General features: G+C 39.9%; 3 protein-coding genes across 4 annotated transcripts; 2 read left to right on the top strand and 1 right to left on the bottom strand.

The window, feature by feature from the left end:
- Positions 1-401: 401 nt before the first annotated feature.
- LOC311368750 (uncharacterized protein) lies at positions 402-1,821 on the top strand (the record flags this gene model as incomplete). Its single annotated transcript, XM_084487533.1, has 5 exons — positions 402-792; positions 871-1,034; positions 1,160-1,380; positions 1,498-1,627; positions 1,723-1,821. 5 exons carry the CDS (start codon positions 402-404, stop codon positions 1,819-1,821), a joined length of 1,005 nt encoding a protein of 334 aa, XP_084343659.1.
- Positions 1,822-3,558: 1,737 nt separating this feature from the next.
- LOC311368812 (uncharacterized protein) lies at positions 3,559-8,804 on the top strand. Its single transcript, XM_084487582.1, has 7 exons — positions 3,559-3,727; positions 4,519-6,451; positions 6,529-6,692; positions 6,782-7,002; positions 7,122-7,251; positions 7,339-7,436; positions 7,661-8,804. Exons 2-7 carry the CDS (start codon positions 4,537-4,539, stop codon positions 7,905-7,907), a joined length of 2,775 nt encoding a protein of 924 aa, XP_084343708.1. The 5' UTR covers positions 3,559-3,727; positions 4,519-4,536; the 3' UTR covers positions 7,908-8,804.
- A 1,984-nt stretch (positions 8,805-10,788) lies between these two features.
- Positions 10,789-16,792, bottom strand: LOC311368276 (uncharacterized protein). 2 transcript variants are annotated; one of them, XM_084487071.1, is made up of 7 exons: positions 16,653-16,792; positions 13,249-15,113; positions 12,998-13,161; positions 12,694-12,914; positions 12,456-12,585; positions 12,289-12,386; positions 10,789-11,704 (listed from the first exon to the last, which is right to left on the bottom strand). In XM_084487071.1, exons 2-7 carry the CDS (start codon positions 15,098-15,100, stop codon positions 11,467-11,469), a joined length of 2,703 nt encoding a protein of 900 aa, XP_084343197.1. In that variant the 5' UTR covers positions 15,101-15,113; positions 16,653-16,792; the 3' UTR covers positions 10,789-11,466. The 2 variants fall into 2 exon arrangements, with proteins under 2 accessions (XP_084343197.1, XP_084343196.1); XM_084487070.1 differs by having other exon boundaries at positions 12,289-12,585.
- Between the last annotated feature and the right edge of the window lie 2,453 nt (positions 16,793-19,245).

The raw sequence follows: 19,245 nt of genomic DNA, 5'->3' as shown, positions 1-19,245 counted from the left end.
GCAAAGTGAAAGATGACTGGAATTTGGATATCATTGAGAGGTTAAGCTCAGGAATTTCTTACTTTGTAAACAATAATCACTCAGCAACTGCAATGTATGCCTATGGCCTTTTTGCAAATCTTTTTTCAACTGAACACGCCAAAAGCATTTTTACGTCAATTGGGTTAACTTCTGTGCCTGAAGCGATTCTTACATCTGCAGAAATGACGATGGATGACAATCTCAAAGAAAGTCTTAGGCATCTTCAAAAATATTTAATCCACCCAAGCCCAGCATCAGAACTCCAACCTGGCATCACCACATTTAGAAAAGAGCAGAAGTGGTTAAAAATAAGTGAGAGATGGAGAGAGAAATTAGAGAAGCTTTCAAAAACTGAGGCCATCATCAAAGTTGGAAGCATAATGTTTGTGAACAAGGAGGAATTTCGCATCGCGAAAGGGAGCGATGGAACTGAGGTCTTCCTTGGCCTCAGAGAGGATGGCACTGAGGTGGCAGTGAAGAGAATGTCTAGATCGAACTACCAAGTGCTGAAGAACGAGGAATCATTCCTAAGACTTCCCAAGCTTGATCATCCATTTATTGTGAGATACGTGGACTTTGCCGAAGATGAAAACTTTGGCTACCTTGCACTTCAACTGTGTGAGCGCACCCTGGAGGAATTCATAAGAGATGGTGTGCCAGAAGAACAGAAGAGGAATCTTGTAAAGGAGGTTTTATCTAGCTTGAGTGTGCTCCATGGTCAGACTCCTCAAATTATCCATCGGGATATTAAACCACAGAACGTCTTGTTAGGTAAGAAATGTGTGTGAGCATATTTTATATACATATATATATATATATATATATATATATATATATATGATTTTACAGATGTTTGTGGAAAGGCACGTTTGGCTGATTTTGGCATAAGCAGAAGATTGCCCATTGGTCAGACTTCCTTGCATACAAAAGGTGCTGGAACCAAGTGCTGGATGGCCAGAGAGATTATAGATGAGGATGTTGTCGTACCATGCAAGATGAGCGCTGACATACAGGTATGTGTTGTGTAAAAACGAATTGGTGAGTTAGAGTGTTAGAAATCCTTTTCTTCCATTAATAAGTATTAAGTCATAAGTTTCATTAATAAGTATATATATTTTTTTCTTCCTTTCTCATGTAGGTGGCAGGGATGTTGACATACTACATCTTATCTGGAGGACATCATCCTTTTGGCAGAGGCTGTAAATGTGACAGCAACATTTTTGATGGTTTGTACAGTCTTGAACATGTCCAGGATTCGATCACAGAGGATCTTGTGAAGTGGATGATCAACAAAAATCCAAAAGAAAGGCCTACAGTGCAGCAATGCCTGGCCCATCCCTTCTTCTGGTCGCCTTCAAGGTATTACGTTTGATATATAATATGGATTGACAACTGATGCATTTCATGAAATCGGTTGTTTTGATTGGTTATCAGTTTGTATTTTGTTTTCGTTTATTAATGGTAATCCTTTATCAGAAAAATAGAATACCTAAAAAGTATCGGCAATGAAGAGGAGGTGAGAAACTACAGAGCGACGGACAAACGCCTCCTGGATGAACTGGATGGGGATGTAGGGGAGGCAAGCTGGAAGGACTGGAAACACAAGGTGAAGCACAATGCATTTGTCTTTGTTTTTGTGTCTTTGTATTGAGAGCAAGAGAAAGAGAGAGAGAGACTGAGACTGATTTGATGCTGTTTCAGTTTCCACAGGAGTTGGTGCAGAAGATGGACGGCAAAGGGAAGTATTCTGAAAACACTGCAGGATTACTTCGCTTCATACGCAACCTCCTTGAACACTAGTAAGTAAAGATCATCAGATAGGCTGCAGAACTCCTTGAACTAATAACCTTCATTAACCCTGGTTCATTTCTAACTAAATTGTAATGTTTTGTTCAATTGCAGATATTTGAAACCCTCAACTATTGAGACCCGATGTATTTCAGATAGCGATACATTATAACATAATAATGACTCTATTGTAAATGATTAATAATAATCATATTGTCTTTGTTCTACAGTCCTGAGGACGCAGAGGACACTGATTTGATGGCCACATTTCCTGATCTCTTCGGAGGTGTCTACGTTTTTGCCAAAAACAAAGGTTGGAACAGCAGGGTCAGCCTGAGAAGGATGATTCAAGAGGAGGAGGACCTCACATCCGGAGGTGCGATGAACACGCTCAGCCTGGAGGACCGGCCTGTCCAGGAGTCAGGAGGACCCCCCCATTCTGTCACCGTCATACCATGAATGTGTGGCTGAATGGGGTGGGTGGACACTGTGAAGCATAGATCTGAGATAGATAGATCGGTCTCCTATCTGCAGCATTAGATAAAAGCACCCATCTGTCTAAACCCACGCAGTTCTTAATTTGTCTTCTTTATAACCTGACTGTATTAATCAATAGAACAAGTTCAGTATTCAGCTTTTGGTAGATTTTTTGTGACCTCACTTGTCCGATTTTCTTCTGGACACAGAAGCTGTTTGGTTTGCTTGTTGTTGAAGGCTGAACACAGACCACACACAGGACAAGGAGCGTCAGGAGGACTGTGATAGAACCACAGCTGTGGGTTCGATCAGAGGAAAGGTCACCTATCTGCAGCAGGAGACAAAATGAATAAATAGGGCTCCTTTTTATTCCCTTCTTAATATGCTGAGTATGTTCATCAATAGTTTTTTAATCAACTTTTATTTCTGATTTTCTGTGATCTACAGTGAGAACCATTTTTGTAGCTGGTTCCAAATGTATTTTTTTTGCATAAGAACAAGCAGTTTGTACAGTTTCTTTGAGTACATTGAAAAGCTCTGAATTGAAAATAACATTGTGTTTTTTTTTGTTATTATTTTTTACATTATTATATACTTTGCATATATAGCTTCGCCTTTAAGGAGGAGTATATTTGTAATTGTGAAGGCTTCCTATTCCAGCCCCTGAGAGGGTAGTGAGGCGCCCATCACTAGATAGCTATACACTCTTATCTGAAGTAACACTAGGTAGCTTCAATGACGAGGCAGCATGAAGTCTGTTGTCAACGTGCACTTATTGAACGGTGCACATACACGTCCATTTATTGAAGATGTAGCATTCCCTTGTGTCCAAATTGTTTCTGATTGTGTGGAACTGTAAATAAACCTATGCAAAAATGAATGTGAAATAAAATAAATAGATATTATGAAATATCAGCAGAAATAATTCCTATAAACATTGATGAACTAATATATCACAAACTAAGCTTCTCCAAGGCTTACACGGGCAGATGGTGCCAAATGAAAAGAGGAATCTTAAACCTAGCAGGAACATTGCTACTAACCTCTTAACTAATCAAGAAACTAACAACATGTGACTTTAAACAACCAATGAGAACGCAGACATCTATATTCACAGGAATAGGCTGCATTCTACGTGGTGGCCTACAGGAGGCTCCAGAACCCCTTAAACAGAATGCATGTAACATTACACGTCCCCTTTAAGGAGGAGCTCACACACCAGAGAAACGAAACTCTCGTCAAGAAAAAAGTTCCACGTTGGTGAAACGGAGGTTCACTTTACTTTAGACTGAGGTTCACTTTACTTTAGACTGAAGTTCACTTTACTTTAGACTGAAGTTCACTTTACTGGCTCTGCTGTTGTTCCATCAGACTAAACTAAACTTTTCATGTTTCCTCGGTCTCGTCTTGACCCATTGAACTTAAGTTCTCCATGACAATGGTGAGTAAAGTGACCCTCACGTCTCTAGAGGTCTTCTTAAAGATCTGTTATATCTGTCATATATCTGTCTAGTTAAGTCACATTAAAGTACCCCAAATGTGACCTTTTCTTTACTGTTCAAACCTTTTCTTCTATCATGTGTTGGTTCTAAATAGTACAGGACCTGTACTATTTAGAACCAACACATGATAGAAGAAAAGGAGGAGTGTGATAAAATACAGGGAGTGGTTCTCTTATGATGTCACTGTGATGAGAGAAAACTGAGGACAAAGTCTTGAAATGATAAACTTGTAACAGTCACCGTAAACACATTTGAACAATAGTCTATTACAATTGAATACAGTACAGGTCAAACAGAAATGGTGTGAAGGAACTTGTGAAAATAATTAGCATTTGACATTTTCATAGATCATCCGTCACAGACACATTGAAAACAACTAAGTGTTTGAACATGTCCACACTCACATTAAGGCACGTTGCTCTCAGCCAATTGGATGAGATGCATTTTGAAAGCTCGGAAAAACATAATTATTTTTAACCCAATATTTTTTTTATTTAAATACAATTTAAACCTCCACAAACTATAAACCCCTACTTAACACTGCAATAAAACACAATATACCTGATCTCACCACAAAATAATGGTTGTCATAACAGGATGTGTGAACTAAAACAACAAGAACAAGAGACTGTGGATTGCATGTTGTTATGTTGATGCAACGATTAATTGCATATTGCATTTAAGGAACCAACAGCTATTGTACTGAGCTAATGACTATATCACTCCACAGGTATTGTAAAGAGAAGATATGAGTTTCATGCAGATCCAGTTAGTCCATCAAGAGGCTCCCATCATAAAGGAAACACACCCAATAATTCAGTGTATAATTAACAACCAACCCAAACAGCTCAAACTATTGTTTAAGAAACATGACATTAATGGACTTTACCCATGCAAGGAGCTAAACGATGAGGTCTCCCCTTTGATTGCTGCTATTGCTTTTAAAAACAAGGATATTTTTTATTTTCTTCTTCGTCAAGCTGCAAACCCCAACACACGTTCACGCCATTGTTGGACACCTTTTCATTATGCTTTATATTACAAAGTTCACATTTTTTATGTGGAACGATTGCTGGCAGAAAAAGCTGATCCAAATGGAGACATTCATAATCCATTAAAAATGACACCACTGCAAGCAGCTGCTTGCCATGACAGAGATGATGTTGCAGAAGCATTAATCGGTGCAGGTGCAGTTGTCACAACGTGTACTCTGCAAAGCCCTGAAGCTGATGCTTACAATGACAAGTTATCTAAAATGATACATCGTTTAGCATCGAATGGTGTCCAAATCTGTTCAGAAATTAAATATTTTGTTGATCTGGGCATGGTCGTCGGACGAAAGAGTTGTGAAGAGGTTTTCCAGTTGTTTGATCATGTTATGCTGCTTAAGAATCCTCAGACACATCTAAGTGTTATTGATTTTGTGTTAGGTGTCACTGGGCAAGGGGAGGCAGAATACCATAGTAAGGGTATCCAGTGGCTGAAGGACAACCATAAGATAAACCTCTACATTGAGGAGGCTGTCAAACACTTTCCAAACATTTCTAATCAGTCTTTGGTTGTTCAGAATCTACAGTCTGTCTTTTGCACTTTGACAGAGATACCAAATAATGTATCACTTGCTTTGATCCCTAAATTGCTTGAGCTCCTCTCCATAAGAAAGGTTCCACAAATACAGCACTTAGTGGTGGTTACACTCTATGTGATTGCACAGAAAACTAAAGTGAAAGATGACTGGAATTTAGATTTCATTGAGAAATTAAGCTCAGGAATTTCTTCCTTTGTAAACAATAATCATTCAGAAACTGCAATTTATGCCTATGGCATATTTGCAAACCTTGTTTCAACTGAACACGCCAGCAGAATGTTTACATCAATTGGGTTAACTTCTGTGCCTGAAGAGATTCTTACAGCTGCAGAAATGAGGATGGATGACAATCTCAAAGAAGGTCTAAGGCACCTGCAGAAATATTTAATCCACCCAAGCCCAGCATCAGAAGATTCCATATCAGCTGATAAAGAGCTATTGACACCAAAGAAAAAAAAGAAAAAGAAGAAGAGAAAAAACAAACATGAGGAGCAGAACGATGAACTGCACAACGCTTCAAGTGACCTCTCCACAGCTTCTGTCCAGGAATCTGTTGTGTATGAACTCCTACCTTGCATCACCACATTTAAAAAAGAGCAGAAGTGGTTCAAAATAAGTGAGAGATGGAGCGAGAAATTAGAGAAGATTTCGAAAACGGAGGATATCGTCAAAGTTGGAAGCATATTGTTTGTGAACAAGGAGGAATTCCGCATTGCGAAAGGGAGCGATGGAACTGAGGTCTTCCTTGGCCTCAGAGAGGATGGCACTGAGGTGGCAGTGAAGAGAATGTCGAGATCGAACTACCAAGTGCTGAAGAATGAGGAATCATTCCTAAGACTTCCAAAGCTTGATCATGAAAATATTGTGAGATACATGGATTTTGCCGAAGATGAGAACTTTGGTTACCTTGCACTTCAACTTTGTGAGTGCACCCTGGAGGAATTCCTAAAACCAGATTTGACAGAAGAACAGAAGAGAAAACTTGTTAAGGAGGTATTATCTAGCCTTAGTGTGCTACATGGTCAGACTCCTCAAATTATCCATCGGGATATTAAACCACAGAACGTCTTGTTAGGTAAGGAATGTGTGTGAGCATATTTTGTATATATTGGATATATATATATATATATATATAATATCCTGATTTTACAGATGTTTGTGGTAAGGCGCGTTTGGCTGATTTTGGCATAAGCAGAAGATTGCCCATTGGTCAGACTTCCTTGCACACAAAAGGTGCTGGAACAAAGTGCTGGATGGCCAGAGAGACCTTAGATGAGGATGTAGATGTACCATGCAAGATGAGCGCTGACATACAGGTTTGTGTTATGTAAAAACTAATGGGTGAGTTTGTTTTCTTCTAGAATCTTTTTCTTTCATTTTTAATTACTTTTCCTTTTTCATGTAGGTGGCAGGGATGTTAACATATTACATCCTATCTGGAGGACATCATCCTTTTGGTAAAAAAGTTGAATGTGAGTACAACGTTTACCGTGGCCAGTACAGTCTTGAACATTTTCAAGATGCGATGGCAAAGAATCTCATTGAATGGATGATCAACAAAAGTCCAAAAGAAAGGCCTACAGTGAAACAATGCCTGGCCCATCCCTTCTTCTGGTCCAGACTAAGGTATTAAGATTGTTTATATGAATTGACAATTGATGCATATCCAGAGATTGTTTGCTAGGCTTATTTTTTTTTTTACCTTTGTTGAAAATTTTAATGTTTAAATGTGAATCCTTTATCAGAAAAATTGAATACTTAAAAAGTATCGGTAATGAAGAGGAGGTGAGAAACTACAGAGCGACGGACAAACGCCTCCTGGATGAACTGGATGGGGATGTAGGGGAGGCAAGCTGGAAGGACTGGAAACACAAGGTGAAGCACAAGGCATTTGTCTTTGTTTTTGTGTCTTTGTGTTGAGAGAGAGCGAGAGAGAGAGAGACTGATTTGATGCTCTTTCAGTTTCCACAGGAGTTGGTGCAGAAGATGGACGGCAAAGGGAAGTATTCTGAAAACACTGCAGGATTACTTCGCTTCATACGCAACCTCCTTGAACACTAGTAAGTCAAGATCATCAGATGGGCTGCAGACATCCTTGAACTAATAACCTTCATTAACCCTGGTTCATTTCTAACAAAATTGTAATGTTTTGTTCAATTGCAGATATTTGAAACCCTCAACTATTGAGACCCGATGTATTTCAGATAGCGATACATTATAACATATAATATTGATACTATTGTAAATCATAATTAATAATAATCATATTGTCTTTGTTCTACAGTCCTGAGGACGCAGAGGACACTGATTTGATGGCCACACTTCCTGATCTCTTCGGAGGTGTCTACGTTTTTGCCAAAAACAAAGGTTGGAACAGCAGAGTCAGCCTGAGAAGGATGATTCAAGAGGAGGAGGACGTCACATCCGGAGGTGCGATGAACACGCTCAGCCTGGAGGACCTGCCTCCAGGCTTCTCTGTGCCTGTCCAGGAGTCAGGAGGACCCCCCCATTCAGTCAACGCCATACCATGAATGTGTGGCTGAATGGGGTGGGTGGACGCTGTGAAGCATACATCTGAGTTCCATCATAGAAAAAGTCTCCTATCTGCAGCATTAGATAAAAGCACCCATCTGTCTAAACCCACGCAGTTCCTAATTTGTCTTCTTTGTAACCTGACTGTATTAATCAATAGACCGAGTTAAGTATTCAGCTTTTTAATTGGTTGATCTTTTGTGACCTCGCTCGTCCGATTTTCTTCTGGACACAGAAGCTGTTTGGTTTGCTTGTTGTTGAAGGCTGAACACAGACCACACACAGGACAAGGAGCGTCAGGAGGACTGTGATAGAACCACAGCTGTGGGTTCGATCAGAGGAAAGGTCACCTATCTGCAGCAGGAGACAAAAGCACTAAATAGGGCTCCTTTTTATTCTCTTCTTAATATGCTTAATATGAGTATGTTCATCAATGAAGATCATTTTCTAATCAACTTTTATTACTGATGTTCTGTGATCTACAGTGAGAACTATATGTAGTTGGTTCCAAATGAATTTTTTTGTATAAGAACAAGCTGTTTGACTCTGACTTACAGATTCATAATTGTGTGATTTTGTACAGTTTCTTTGAGTACATTGAAAAGCTCTGGATTTAAAATAACAATGTTTTTTGTTTTTATTATTTTTTACATTATTATATACTTTGTATATAAAGCTTCCCCTTTAAGGAGGAGTATGTTTGTAATTGTGAAGGCTTCCTATTCCAGCCCCTGAGTGGGTAGCGAGGCACTCATCACCAGATAGCTATACACTCTTATCTTGACTGAAGTAACGCTACGTAGAAATGTAATGTAAAGTGTCTAAGAGCATTTAAAATGCTACAATATTAAAATGACCAACATGGTACAAATACAAAGAAAATAAATCTCTTTACGGGTGCAGCCATTTTTGTTGTCGAGTCGTATGGTCAACTTCACTGAACTCGCTCTACTCTCAGAACTACGAGTGGGAAGGTTTACACTACATGCCTCTGTGAAATACCTCAAGAAAGCTGGGAGATTTACATCTTACGACTCGTACGGTGGGCGTACCATACAAATGGATTGCATTACTTACCTAATCAAGAAACTAACAACATGTGACTTTAAACAACCAATGAGAACACTAACATCTAAATTCACAGGAATAGGCTGCATTCTACGTGGTGGCCTACAGGAGGCTCCAGATCCCCTTAAACAATGCATGTAACATTACACTTCCTCTTTTAGGAGGAGCTCACACACCAGAGAAACGAAACTCGTCAAGAAAAAAGTTACACGTTGGTGAAACTGAGGTTCACTTTACTTTAGACTGAGGTTCACTTTACTTTGCTCTGTTGTTTCATCAGACTAAACTAAACATTTCATGTTTCCTCGGTCTCGTCTTGAACCATTGAACCGAAGTTCTGCTTTCACATATGACCTCCGTCTTTTCTCCGCATTTGTGGAGCAGGAGGTTTGACCGTGAGGGTCATTCACACTTATTCACACTTGATGACCGATATGCGGAGATCGGTGTCAGTAGAATCTCCGGCTGCTTAAGGGGGGCGGGCTTGAAAGGGGCGGCATATGACGTAGGGTCGCAAGAGGCGGGATCGGGTTTGTTTTGGTTTGACCACAGACAGCACACAGGCAAAACGGGCAGAACTCATCGCGATCATGTTAAATGTTACTGCAGCGATGCATATATTCCGTTGCATCCACAACATCCGCATCGATCGATGAGTTACAGACAAATAGTAGAAACGCCGAACAAGAAAGGCGTCGCGAACGACTGCGTTACCGAAGTGAGGAAGAGAGCGTATTTTTTGGCTTCATTTCACATCTAACAAACACTGGGACAAATGTAGTTGATTTCTGTGTTTAACTGAGAAAACAGGGAGTGGAAGGACGGGACATGCAAACGTATACCGAAGCGTCATCAACACGCCCACTCAGCTGGTGTGAAATGCCGACATCCTACTGCTCATTCACATATAAGGTAATTAGCATTTCCTCCGCAGAACACACTACCTCGGGGGTAGTATTTTTTCAGGAGGTCCAACGTCAGGATATGTCATCATACGACACCTCCGTAGAATAGACGGAGAACAGACGGATGCACGTCCATATGTGATAGCAGGTGAGTAAAGTGACCCTCACTTCTTAAAGCTCTGTTATATAACTGTCATATATCTGTCTAATTAAGTCACATTAAAGTACCCCAAATGTGACCTTTTCTTTACTGTTCAAACCTTTTCTTCTATCACGTGTTGGTTCTAAATAGTACAATACAGAGTGTTGTAAAGTGTGATAAAATACAGGGAGTGGCTCTCTTATGATGTCACTGTGATGAGAGAAAAATTAGGACAAAGTCTTGAAATTATAAACTTGTAACAGTCACTGTAAACACATTTGAACAATAGTCTATTACAATTGAATACAGTACAGGTCAAACAGAAATGCTGTGAAGGAACTTGTGAAAATAATTAGCATTTGACATTTTCATAGATCATCCGATGTTTTCGAGACGCACTGTCGGCTGGTCCCATATGGAGCCGAGTTGACGGAGATGAGTGACAGCGCTCACCTCGCACACCAGCCCCTGCCAGTCGCTCTCCGTCCTCTCCGGAGAGTGCATGTTCTCCTCCCGCTGAGATAGGAGCGGCTTTTGAAGTCCTCGACTCTCAGTTGACTCTCTCTCTCTCTACCCCCGTGCCTCCCCTCGGCGTGACGTATCCCCACCTCCGTTTGTTTACCGTGTGACGTCACGAAATGTGGGCGTTGTCACAAGCGGATATGGGCGTGTCGCCGGAGGGAAGATTAATGATAATAATAAAAAATAACTTCAAGAAGCTTTATACGTAAGAGATGAATAAGAGATGAATTTTATTATCAAATACAAGTTTCAGGTTTATCCACAAATAACAGAATCCTGGATGTATTATAATGTATACAAAGAATACAAAAGATTCACATCCAACGTAATGAATTCCCCTGTTCCCTTTATTTTTCTAAAAACCACATGACTTTAATTGAAAATTTGACGTATAAGCCTACGCAAGAAATGTGGCTGCTTTTATTGTTATGCAAGTGCGAAAATACAACACGTTCACATGTTATGCATGGAGGGATTAAACCTGACAGAAGTATACAAAAAACGGATTGCAAAAATACAGCTCATTCTCGGCATTTCCTAATCTTTGCAAATTCCCTCAGCGATTATAGTGAGTCCAAAGCTCAGAAGTAGCGTCTGACAAAGTATATAATAATATAAAAAATTATAAAAGTACTACATGTTATTGTATTTATTTTAAAGTCACACAATACAAGAGTAAAATGAAGAATCTAAGCGAATCAAACAGCTTGTTCTTATACAAAAAAAGACATTTGGAGCAAGATACATAAATAGTTCTCACTGTAGATAGTCTATTGATTGACACAGTCATGGTATAAAGGAGACAAATTAGGAACTGCGTGGATTTAGACGGTGCTTTTATCTGATGCTGCAGATAGGAGACGTTTTCTATGATAGAACTCACATCTTCGAAGCGTCCACCCACCCCATTCAGCCACACATTCATGGTATGACGGTGACAGAATGGGGGGGTCCTCCTGACTCCTGGACAGGCACAAAGAAGCCTGGAGGCCGGTCCTCCAGGCTGAGCGTGTTCATCGCACCTCCGGATGTGAGGTCCTGATCCTCTTGAAACAAACTGACCCTGCTGTTCCAACCTTTGTTTTTGGCAAAAACGTAGACACCTCCGAAGAGATCAGGAAATGTGGCCATCAAATCAATGTGATCTTCGTCCTCAGAGCTGTAGAATATAGACAAATGATTATTATTAATTATCATTTACAATAGTGACATTATTATGTTATAATGTATCACTATCTGAAATACATTGTATCTCAAGGTTAGGGTTTCCAAATATCTGCAATTGAACAAAACATTAAAAGCAATGCATGTAGACCAGGCTAATAACACATATTCATTGTATAGAAATGAACCAGGGTTGTTGGAGTGTATTACGTCAAGGATGTCTGCAGCCCATCTGATGATGATTTTATATTGCATTTCTGGAACTTAGCTTACTTTATAATTTACAATTTACAATTTACACTTCATACTTTACACTTTTTATAATTTACACTATTTATACTGTCTATTTGTTATTTGTTGTTTGTTCTGTTTGTCTTGTCTTCTCCTTACTTTAGCATTTCGTTTAGCATTTTCCCTTAGCGTCTATCTTTGTTTGTATTAGTACTTTGTATTCTTATTGTATTGTATATTATTTATTATTATCCTGTGTTTTTCTACTGCTGCTGTTCTTTTGCAACAAACAAATTTCTCCTACGGGGGATTAATAAAGTTGTATCGTATTGTATGATGTTTACTTACGGATGTGCAATGAGGTTCCGTATGAAGCGAAGTAATCCTGCAGTGTTTTCAGAACACGTCCCTTTGCCGTCCAATCTCTTCACTGTCGCCGGTGGGAACTGAAACAGCATCAAACCACAGATGAGTTCTCGTTCTCTCTCTCTGTACCTCTCTCTCTCTCTCTCTACCTTTTGTTTCCAGTCCTTCCAGCTTGCCTCCCCTACATCCCGATCCAGTTCATCCAGGAGGCATTTGTCCGTGGTTCTGTAGTTTCTCACCTCCTCTGCATTACCGATACTATTTAAGTATCTTATTTTTCTGATAAAGAATTAACATTAATAAACAAAAAATAAAGAAATCAATCAATACACACAATTTCATGAAATGCATCAGTGGTCAATTCATATTATACATCAAACGTAATACCTTGAAGGCGACCAGAAGAAGGGATGGGCCAGGCATTGCTGCACTGCAGGCCTTTCTTTTGGATTTTTGTTGATCATCCACTTCACAAGATCCTTTGTGATCGGATCCTGGACATGTTCAAGACTGTACAAACCATCAAGAATGTTGCTCTCACATCTACAGCCTCTGCCAAAAGGATGATGTCCTCCGGATAAGATGTAGTATGTCAACATCCCTGCCACCTACATGAAAGGAAAAATGCTTAATAATGAAAGGAAAATATTTCTTTCACTCTAACTCACCCATTAGGTTTTACAACACATACCTGTATGTCAGCACTCATCTTGCATGGTACATCTACATCCTCATCTAAAGTCTCTCTGGCCATCCAGCACTTTGTTCCAGCTCCTCTTGTGTGCAAGGAAGTCTGACCAATGGGCAATCTTCTGCTTATGCCAAAATCAGCCAAACGTGCCTTACCACAAACATCTGTAAAATCAGGATATTAAATATATATATATATATATATATATATCCAATATATATATACAAGATATGTTTACACACATTTCTTACCTAACAAGACGTTCTGTGGTTTAATATCCCGATGGAGGATTTGAGGAGTCTGACTATGTAGCACACTAAGGCTAGATAATACCTCCTTAACAAGATTCCTCTTCTGTTCTTTTGTCGTATCATCTCTTAGTAATTCCTCCAGGGTGCGCTCACACAGTTGAAGTGCAAGGTAGCCAAAGTTCTCATCTTCGGCAAAGTCCACGTATCTCACAATAAATGGATGATCAAGCTTTGGAAGTCTTAGGAATGATTCCTCGTTCTTCAGCACTTGGTAGTTCGATCTCGACATTCTCTTCACTGCCACCTCAGTGCCATCCTCTCTGAGGCCAAGGAAGACCTCAGTTCCATCGCTCCCCTTTGCTATGCGGAATTCTTCATTATTCACAAACATTATGCTTCCAACTTTGATGATGGCCTCAGTTTTCGAAAGCTTCTCTAATTTCTCGCTCCATCTCTCACTTATTTTTAACCACTTTTGCTCTTTTCTAAATGTGGTGACACCAGGTTGGAGTTCATTCGCAACAGATTCCTGGACAGAAGTTGTGGAGAGGTCACCTAAACCAGCTGATATGGACTCTTCCAATGCTGCGCTTGGGTGGATTAAATATTTTTGCAGATGCCTAAGACTTTCTTTGAGATTGTCATCCATCCTCAGTTCTGCAGATGTAAGAATCTCTTCAGGCACAGAAGTTAACCCGATTGACGTAAAAATGCTGTTGGCGTGTTCAGTTGAAACAAGATTTGCAAAAATTCCATAGGTATAGATTGCAGTAGCTGAGTGATTATTGTTTACAAAGTAAGAAATTCCTGAGCTTAATCTCACAATGATATCCAAATTCCAGTCATCTTTCACTTTGCATTTCTGTGCAATCACATAGAGTGTAACAACAACTAAGTGCTGTTCTTCTGGAAACAACCTTTTTGTAGAAAGCAGCTCAAGTAATTTAGGGATCCAAGCCAGTGATACATTATTTGGTATCTCTGTCAAAGTGAGGAAGACAGAATGTAAATTACGAACAACCGAAGTCTGCTCTTCTTCAGAAAAGTCGGAAAAGTGTTTAACAGCCTCCTCAATGAAGAAGTTAATCTTATGGTTGTCCTTCAGCCACTGGATACCTTTACTATGGTATTCTGCCTGCCCCAGCCCAGTTAAACTTAACAAAACATCAAGAACACTTTGATGTGTCTGAGGATTCTTAAGCAGCATAACATGATCAAACAACTGGAAAACCTCTTCAGGGCTCTTCCTTCTGACTGCAATGTCCAGATCAACAAAATGTTTCATTTCTGAACAGATTTGGACACCATTCGATGCTAAGCGATGCATCATTTGAGATACCTTGTCATTGCAAGCATCATGTTGAGGACTTGTCAAAGTACACGTTGCAATGAATGCACCTGCACAAATTAGTGCTTTTGCAATATCATCTCTGTCACTGATGGCAGCGGCTTGCAGTGGTGTCAGAAACTGATCATTAATTTCTCCATTTGGATCAGCTTCTTCTGCCAGCAATTTTTGCACAAACACAATTGAATCTTTTCTCAATGAAGCAAAATGTAAAGGTGTCCAACTATTGTGTGAACATGTGTTTGGGTCTGCATTCTCTTTGAGAAGAAAAGAAAGAATACGCTTTCTTCGAAATGCAACAGCAGCCATCAAAGGGGATACCTCATCGTTTAGCTCCTTGCATGGGTAAAGTCCATTAATGTCATGTTTCTTAAGCAATACTTTGAGCTTAGTGGGTATGTTGCTAATTATACACTGAATTATTGGGTGTGTTTCCTCTATGATGGGAGCCTCTTGTTGGCCAAATGGCCACTCCAAGAAACTCATGTCTTCTGTTCTGCTCATGTCTTCACAATACCTGTGGGGTGATAAAGTCATTAGGTCAGTGCAATAGCTGTTGCTGCCTTGCAGTATGCAATTAATCGTTGCATCAACATAACAACATGAAATCCACACAGTCTCTTGTTCTTGTTATTTTAGTTCACACATCCTTAATCACCATTAATCAGTTAAATTTATGCTAGTCCAGCCTAATTATCAGTCTTGGTCATCAAATCAGAGGGCTTTCCTTTGTTTACGTTCACCATCATATTGATATGATCAAACAGCCATGTTTTATCATATCAATATGAGTTAAAGATAAACTTTTCTCAATTGCAAGAAATTCAAGGTGTGACTGACTTTAGCCCACTAATTTCATTAGAGTATTGCTCTATACCAGGCGCGTGCCGTCCATATGGGCACTTGGGGCGGCGAACTACTTGGAAAAGCATGCTCCCAAAAAATAGTTTGTAAATCATTGCTCCAAGTCTATTTTTAATAATGTGATTGTCATATTAACTATCTATAGTTTCTGTAGGCTTTCCGACTTTTTGGTCTGTTGACATCAAATTTTGGATGAATGGTGGTGGGCGGCGATTCTAGCTGTTTAACGTCTCATGCAATGTTGGGGCAGGGCAGCTCAGCGACCGCGTTCCTCCGTATGTTTATCACGTAACCCTGCAGGCTTCAATAAGGATTGAAGCCTGCAGGATCAACCAAAAGATCCCCCGTTCCCCCCCTTGTCCGTTCCATTTGGGAGACGCAGAGGTGAACGGTCCCTCGCGCCCCCCTCCCCTTTCCCCTTCTCACACAGCTTCTGTGACGGCACCTTCTCAGCAAGCAGGGCCGCCTGCAGCCGGAGGGGGCGCCAATATGCCAACTCCCCACACAGTGATATGATAGATTATAGAAAATGCTCATGCTCAGCCCTCCCCTCCTGAACGTTGCTGTGAGAGCCCTCCCACAAAACAAATATAAGAAATAAAGAAATATAGCCATTAGACATTAGGCCTGTCTGTCGGTCGAGGATGACTCACTCTCTCTCTCTCTCTCTCTCCCCCCCCCCTCTCTCTATATAAATATGACGCGCCGATGCAGTTTTTTGCAGTAATTTGTCAGCTGTGATAAAATGCCTTTAATAAATTCCACCTTTATCCTTTATGTCATAAATATAACATGCCTTTGATTAATGTTTGTATTGTGCATCTAATCTAGGCTTAGGCTGTGCCCAGCCATAGACCTTTCTGGCTACGCTTCTGGTATGACCTGTAGGCCTACTGCATTTAATCAAATCAAACTATTGTTCAAATGTGTTTACGGTGACTGTTAAAGTTCATGATTTTAAGACTTTCTCCTCAGTTTTCTCTGATCACAGTGGAATAAGAGAGCCACTCCCTGTATTTGATCACGTTGCCTGTACAGTATCTAGAACCAACCCATGATAGAAGAAACGGTTTGAACAGTAAAGAAAACGTCACATTTGGGGTACTTTAATGTGACTTAATTAGACAGATATATGACAGATATACCAGAGCTTTAAGACGACTTCTAGAGACGTGAGGGTCTCTTTACTCACCATTGTCATGGAGAACTTCGGTTCAATGGGTCAAGACGAGACCGAGGAAACATGAAAAGTTTAGTTTAGTCTGATGGAACAACAGCAGAGCAAAGTAAAGTGAACCTCAGTCTAAAGTAAAGTGAACCTCAGTCTAAAATAAAGTGTAACTTTTTTCTTGACGAGAGTTTCGTTTCTCTGGTGTGTGAGCTCCTCCTTAAAGGGGACGTTTAATGTTACATGCATTCTGTTTAAGGGGTTCTGGAGCCTCCTGTAGGCCACCACGTAGAATGCAGCCTATTCCGGTGAATTTAGATATCTGCGTTCTCATTGGTTGTTTAAAGTCACATGTTGTTAGTTTCTTGATTATTTAAGAGGTTAGGTTTAAGATTCCTCCTTTAATTGGGCTCCATCTGCCCGTGTAAGCCTTGGAGAAACTTATGTAACTTAATTTGATTATTGGCTAATATATAGATATATTATACAGTTATATTACATATATACCAGAGCTTTAAGAAGACTTCTAGAGACGTGAGGGTCACTTTACTCACCATTGTCATGGAGAACTTTGGTTCAATGGTTCAAGACCGAGGAAACACTCAAAGTTGAGTTTAGTCTTGAATCTGATTCATTTACTGATGAATCAACGTATCAAAGTTGAGTTTAGTCTGATGAAACAACAGCAGAGCAAGCTTCACCAATGTGGAACTTTATGTGAGACAGGTTTCGTTGCTCTGGTGTGTGAGCTCCTCCTTAAAGGGGACGTGTTACGGTCCAATGTATTTGTGGGTTTTTGGTTTTACCCCGTTCTGTTATTTCCTTTCCCATATTTTTGGGACTTCAAATATGGCCGTTCTGGAGTCCGAACTGGATTGATTGGTGGAGGCTTGGCAAGGCCAAGTCATCGGTTAAAAGGCCTCACCAGCTCCACCTGGTGGCTGGAATGCTTCCTCAAGCCGAATGCGTGTTTCTTACGCGCACTCACCTATTGTTCTATTCTTTCTTTCTTTTTCTCTACAAACTTTGGGACCTTTAACAATTTCAGATTAGCTTTGAATCGCACGCTTCCATTCAAATGTTAAAAATATTTACAATTTTTTAAGATATTCTACTTTTCAAATATATATATATAATTTTTTACAATGGAAGTCAATGGGAGGACCCTGACATCATTTTGGAAGTACCTACTGGCACCGTCCACTACAGTTCAGTTCAGTTTAGTTTCTCCTACATCATTGGAGAGAGAGAGGCTGGGGGGAGGAGGCGTTTTTTGTAGGAAAAGTCCCACGTCAAGCACTAGGATTGGACAGGCCAAGACAAGACAGACCCTAACCCTTTCAGATAAATGCATTTGACTAATGTTAGTTTGAAGGTCCCATGACATGCCACCAGGTGTGGTGTGATTACAAGCCGTTTTGGAAATCTGCCCCTTATGACATCACAAGTGGGCGTGTCCACCTAGATGTGTGCTGGATAGATCAGTCTACCAGCCTACCCAGTGGACTGTAGCAAACGTTGCTATCTAGCCGTCATTGTCGCCGTCAGTTGGTGTGCGCGTTCATGTAAACACACACATAGAGATATGATGTTCTATTCTATTATTCTACAGAGAGCGAGCCAAGTAGCCCATGTATATGTATGTGTATGTATGGAGTGCCTATGTATATGTACGGAGTGTCACTTTGAAGCATATTTGAGTATTTATACTATGATATTTATACTGCCATCTATTTATATTTATACTGCTATCTATTTCATGATGTCTTTTTAAAGGGTTCTGTAATGTGTATGACATTACAGAACCCTGTAACAATATATCAACAATTAGCCAATTGTTGATATATTGTTTTATTTATTGTTTTATTATATTCCAATGTCATTTTGATATTATTAGAGTGTATATTTGTTTAGAGTGATATTCAGATATTTGACCGATTCCCCGGTCTTTTTACATTGTTTTAGTTTGATCCATGTACTGTTTCATCTTTCTCTGTGCTAATCATCAGTTCTATACATCACAAGTGTAATTTATTCATCCACTGGATTATTTGCAAATATTGGACAATTCCGGTATTTTGAACATTGAGCCCCCTTTCTGGGTTGTCTAGGATGAAATAGAGTGGTTGACACCAAAATTTGACTATTGGTCCTGACTCGGGTATTTGGCTCATTTCGAATCGCCCCTGCCTGCTTCAGTATGGCTGGCTACGGGCATTCACAAACCTGTCCTTAAAACAACCCTAAACGTTTGTTTTCAGAAATGTGCAACTCACCGAGTGGTTAGTGGTGTTCGTTGATGTTCCAAATCAAGTATTGTAGTGAAATACAGTTTCTGTCCTGTTTTATTTGGCATTTTGTAAATCCATTGATTTCTGTTGGAAGACTCATAGACCTCTGAAGAATACGTCCCGCCTCCCAGGCTCCGGTTCCCTCGGTCAAATGTCTATGGGAAATAACATGGGGTTTATGAATGATCGTACATAACAAACTCTGTAGGTGGCGAAGAAGTAAAAGCTGCAGCACGTTTTGAACTACACACTTATTCCATCTAGTTTCGACTGGCTTTTTGGATTTTCGGTGCCGTTAAAATAGCATTTATAATCGTTTACTACTT

The sequence above is a fragment of the Micromesistius poutassou genome, assembly GCF_964030765.1.
Source record: "Micromesistius poutassou genome assembly, chromosome: 23".
Classification (NCBI taxonomy): domain Eukaryota; kingdom Metazoa; phylum Chordata; class Actinopteri; order Gadiformes; family Gadidae; genus Micromesistius; species Micromesistius poutassou.
The sequence above is the reverse complement of the archived record's forward strand: the minus strand, read 5'-3'. Positions and strand labels throughout refer to the sequence as shown.